The 5,605-nt window shown below is 30.5% G+C and overlaps 1 protein-coding gene across 1 annotated transcript; it reads left to right on the forward strand.

Annotated features, from left to right (window-relative positions):
• Positions 1–4,868: 4,868 nt before the first annotated feature.
• LOC131634193 (ABA-responsive protein ABR18-like) lies at positions 4,869–5,228 on the forward strand. The gene has a single exon (XM_058904849.1). The coding sequence runs from the start codon at positions 4,869–4,871 to the stop codon at positions 5,226–5,228; it is 360 nt and encodes a 119-aa protein (XP_058760832.1).
• The last annotated feature ends 377 nt before the right edge of the window (positions 5,229–5,605 follow it).

Below are 5,605 nucleotides of genomic sequence, written 5' to 3' on the forward strand. Positions count from 1 at the left end.
GTATATGCTCGCCTAACTAGATGGAGTTAGTAAGGTGTCTTATTTTTCCCTATATTTGGCCTCTCTCTAGTTAGGCGAGCCTCTAGTCTCGTCTAGAGGCCCGCCTCAATATTTTATTTTTCCGGATATATGGTATATTTTTTTGGAGTCCCTTTAGTAAATTTATCATAAATTTTAAATATCAGAATTCACTTTCCGCTTCACCACTCTTGTATTTAAAGTCATTCAATAAACACATATAACCAGCCTGAACCATAATATTAAAAAATTTGGACGTTTAAATTCAATGAAAAAAATTAATGAAAATTTCATGAGAAAAAAATTATTGATAAAGGAGTTTATTGAAGGGAGTAAAGTATTTTAGTTATGTGTCTCGTGATTATTATTGAATTCATAACATTCAAGGCAAACAAACTCTAAATAAAAGAACCAAAAGATAGAGTAGTTGATTGAAGTATTTTAATCATGGTTATTATTTATCGCTTTTTACATGAGTATTTTTAGCATTTTTTTTCACTAAATTAAAACTCCCAATCAAGCAGTATTTTTTTTGCATTTTTTATCATGGTTATTATTATAAGTTAGAACGCCAAAACTAAACTTATATTAATATATAATTTAATTCACAATATTCGATGCAAACAAACAGTACACAGATGTTGAAAATGATCCATTATCAAAATTGATTATCTAGAATGTTTGATAAAATGTTGAAAATGATCCATTTGTTATGAAATTAACTAAAACAATAGAGAGATCAAAGAGAGGTAGAGAAGAAAGAGAGCAATATTATTTTATCTTATTTCAAGTGTGCTTTACATTGTAATATGGGTCTCTATTTATAGGACTCAAAGGAGATAGAAAATCACACATATTAAGTATGGAATAGGAAGATGAAGAACATGGAGATGGATGGACATCCACTAACATAAATATTCATAACACTCCCCCTTGGATGTCCATTGAGGATATGCCTCGTTAAAACCTTACTAGAAAAAACCCAGTGGGAAAAATTCTAGTGAAGGAAAAAGAGTACAACATCCTTTGAATGTGAATTGCCTCGTTAAAAACCTTACCAGAAAAACCCAATGGGACAAAACCATGGTGAAGGAAAAAAGAGTGCAAAACATATGTATTTCTCCCCCTCATGCAGACATTTACATGTGAGACGATATTCTTTGTAGTTGTTTCTTAAAATGTCTTCTTCGAAGTGACTTCATGTAGTGGTAATAGTAATGCGGGATTTGATGAAGTTGTTTCCATGAGTTGTTTCATAGATCTCCATGAAATGGTTGTACCATCACATGTAAACAAATAGCCTGTTTCTGATCTACTATTGTGAGAATCTGACAAGTAACCAGCATCTCTAAGATAACGAAGTATATGTTTGACTCTGTTCAAATGTCTTCATGTAGGTGAATAATTGTATCTTGGTAATAGATTGACCACAAACGCTATATCAAGACGTGTATAATTAGCAAGGTACATTAGTGCTCCAATTGCACTAAGATATGGTACTTCAGGACCAAACAATTTTTGTAATCATTTTCTTGAGGCCTGAAAAGATCTTTCTCTACATCTAATGATATAACAATCATTGGAGTAGACAACGAATGAGATTTGTCCATATAGAAGTGTTTCAACACTTTTTAATATAATCTTCCTGGTGTACAAATATTCCATTGTCCAAATTCTCAATTTGTAAGGCTAGACATAATTTTTGTTTTTCCTAGGTCATTCATCTCAAACTCTTTCTTTAAGGAATTTATAGCTTTTGGAAGCTCTTCAGGAGTTCCAATAATATGTATCACATTCACATAGATAATTAGTATTGCAAATTATTTTCCACATCATTTTATGAAAATACAAGTACAAATTGAATTATTTGTATATTCATCATTTAGTAAATATTCACTGAGGCGATTATACCACATGCATCCAGATTCTTTCAACTCATACAGAGACTTGTTCAATTTGATGTAGTAATTTTCTCGAGATCCATAATTACGTGCCTCTGGTATATTGAACCCTTCAGGGAGTTTCAGGTAAATGTCACTATTAAGTGAACCATACAAATAAGATGTCATTACACCCATCATGTTCAAATTATGCCCTTCATGTGTTACAAGGCTAATTAATTATCAAAAATCGATTGAACCCACTACAGGTGAATATATCAAAATCAATCTTAGGTCTTTGTGAAAATCATTGAGCAATAAATCAAACTTTATATCATTCTTATTTTTCTTTTTCACAAAAACTCATTTATATCACATTAGTTTCACATCTTGAGGTGTTCGGACTACAGGTCCAAAAGTGAGTTACTTGTAAAGTGAGTTTAGTTCTTCTTCAATTGAATATATTTATTTTGGCCAATTCTCACTTAGTCTACAATCTTTAATAGACTTTGACTCATGATCCTCGTTATCATTGATCACTTTTAGCGCTATATTGTATACAAAGACATTGTCAATATTGACTTTATTCAGTTATCTCAATTTCGGTTCCATTCCATTTCATCCATGACATAATTTATCGAGATCTCTTTATTTCATATTTCAAGTACTTGATTTATTCTTCTGGAACTGAAAATTAAATTATGTCAAAGTGCTCTAAGCATTTTCATATCCTCACTTGGGTCATCTTTAGTTTCTTTTCTTAGTAGAGGACTTTTAACATTGGAACCAACTTTTATACCACGCTTCAGGCGCAACAACAACTCATTTGCATTATTATATTATCCAATAAGAGAATCCACTTTGAGTGGAGTATTATCAGCTGATAATTTATTTGATAAACTTTGCAAATGAATAATATTTTGAACTTTTGGTTCATATTGATTTGTACGAGGATCAAGACAACAATGTATTTTAAATTGTTCATTTGAACTTCTTGTTCATGATTTCATCTGTTCATTTGAACTTCTTGTTCATGATTTCAGCTGCTTATTCCCTCCCCCTAATATTGGGAAAATTAATTTATCAAGTGATAATCAGCCTACTGGACTGCAATCAAGTATTTGATTATTTTCTCAAATTATATCCTTAAAATTGAGATTCATATTAATTATATTTTCCAATATTCTTTCATGACTCATCTTAATGTATTATATTGGAGCAATTGGAATATACACAACACATCCAAATGTTCACTTAGATGAGAAATATTAGAATAACTTAGGGAGGACTAAGATATAGTATCTTATTGGCTTAATGCAAATAAATATCTTAATATCATACTTTGGGTGTTTCAAATATATAATTTATAATTGATGATCTCATAAGTATCAACCATATAATTAACTTTAGACGTCTAAAGAACGGATCTTCGGGTCCATTTTCTTTTTATGAATATATATTACATGATATTCAATATCAATTTTAATAATATATGTGATACTTATACAGGAATTTCTAAAAAAATCTAGAAAACAAGATCTTAGTCTAATTAGTTGAGAAAATAATTTCACAAACTTCTGGTTGTGAGTAGAGACATATGCATGATATTTTAGTCGATGCAACAATTAGTGTCATAAAATCGTAATTTCTCAAATTTTTATTTTCCTTTAGAAACACACAAAAATTGACTGGATTGAAGAAACTTCTGGTTCTTCAATACAAATTATCCGCGTCATATTAAATCCGAGATGACCCAACCGGTTTTACCAACGACACATTTAAGTGTAATTTGTAAACTACAGGTTTACAATGACATGTGCTTCAATTGTACTAATATAAGTGTAGTACAAGCCCGGGAAAAAAAAAGGTAGCTTTTCTATTACCCATTTTCTGTCCAAATTGTGTTGTGTAATACAAAGATATTCGATACCTCCAATATAAGTCAAAACCAATATAATAGTATTTCATTATTAAACACTTTAATCAAATACATTCATATCGATTAAGAAAAATAATCCTTTAAGTAATTCTCTTGAGATATCTTAACATTAGTTTAAGAGAGGTTTTTTGTTTTGTATAGTTCTTCAGGAACTCAATCACATTTTGTAGTTCTTCAGGAACTCAATCACAAATCGTTTACTAATAAAAATAATAATATTTATAATCCTTCTGGGATGCACGTTATTCATGCAATTCTTCAGGAATGCATGAAAATTACAATTGTTGTTTTCTTAAAAATTGAACAATCATTCTTTAAGTAATCCTTCAGGGATGCTTCAAGAACTTATCGATGATAGACAACTTTAAAATATATAATTGTGTTAATTAAACAAAATTTCCAATGAAATCTTATACAAAAAAATAATAGAATAGCATGCTAAAATTTAATCTATAAGATGAAGAAAAATCTTAAAAACTTACTCGAAAGAGAAGAAACATGATTATGCAAATTGATCATAAAATCGCTCACACGGTAGAGTTTCGTGCTGATAACGTGTTATGAAATTAACTAAAACAATAGAGAGATCAAAGAGAGGTAGAGAAGAAAGAGAGCAATATTATTTTATCTTATTTCAAGTGTGCTTTACATTGTAATATGGGTCTCTATTTATAGGACTCAAAGGAGATAGAAAATCACACATATTAAGTATGGAATAGGAAGATGAAGAACATGGAGATGGATGGACATCCACTAACATAAATATTCATAACACCATTATTAAAATTGATTATCTAGAATGTTGATAAAATAAAAGTGATAACGTATTTTTGGCCTGTGTGAATTTGTTTGTGACGGTGAGTCAACAAATTCATGCTAACAGCTGAAGAATAAATTGAGTAGGCAAGAAGGTAGAGTGCTTATAAATAGAAAGCTTTTCTAAGCTCATTATAAGCACTATGGGTATTTTCAACTTCATCATTATCATATTATCAAATCAATAAGCATTATGGGTATTTTCACATATGAGAATGATACCATCTAAGTTATTCAAAGCTGTCGTGCATGATGCTGATGTCATCGTTCCAAATGTTGTTGATTCCATCAAAACTGTTGAAATCGTTGAAGGAAATGGTGGTCCTGGAACCGTCAAGAAGATCACTTTCGTCGAAGGAGGACAAACCTTGTATGTGTTGCACAAAGTTGAAGCCATTGATGATGCAAAGTTTGAATATAATTACACTATAGTTGGAGGTTTCGGTATATCGGACATAGTTGAGAAGATATCATTTGAGGCCAAATTGGTTGAAGTTGAGGAAGGCAAGGCTAAGGGAGATGCTCTTTTCAAAGCCATTGAAGGTTATGTTTTGGCAAATCCTAATTACAATTGATGATACTAGCCTATCATCACTGTCCTTGCAAGCAAGCTTTGTTGGTGTCTTCTTAATATAAGTTATCTTTCAATGTAATAATAAAGGGTTTGATCTCTTGTTGTCTGTTACTTTTGCTTGTGAACTGTGAGGCTTGATATCTTTGTATCCCAGCCACTTTATCAATAATCAACAACTTAATACAAATGAAAAGCATATTCCATATAACACTTCTAAATACATGTTAACTTCTAATGTAATTAAGTGTTCTATTGTCTTGTTTCTTCTTTTTGATTCTGAACTTTGAGGTTTGATATCTCACTTTTATTAATAGCTTATAATACAAATGAAAACATATCTAAAACGGTATAATAGATACCTCAAGAGAAACAAGCTCA

Source organism: Vicia villosa, unplaced genomic scaffold (genome assembly GCF_029867415.1).
Source record: "Vicia villosa cultivar HV-30 ecotype Madison, WI unplaced genomic scaffold, Vvil1.0 ctg.001248F_1_1_3, whole genome shotgun sequence".
NCBI lineage: Eukaryota > Viridiplantae > Streptophyta > Magnoliopsida > Fabales > Fabaceae > Vicia > Vicia villosa.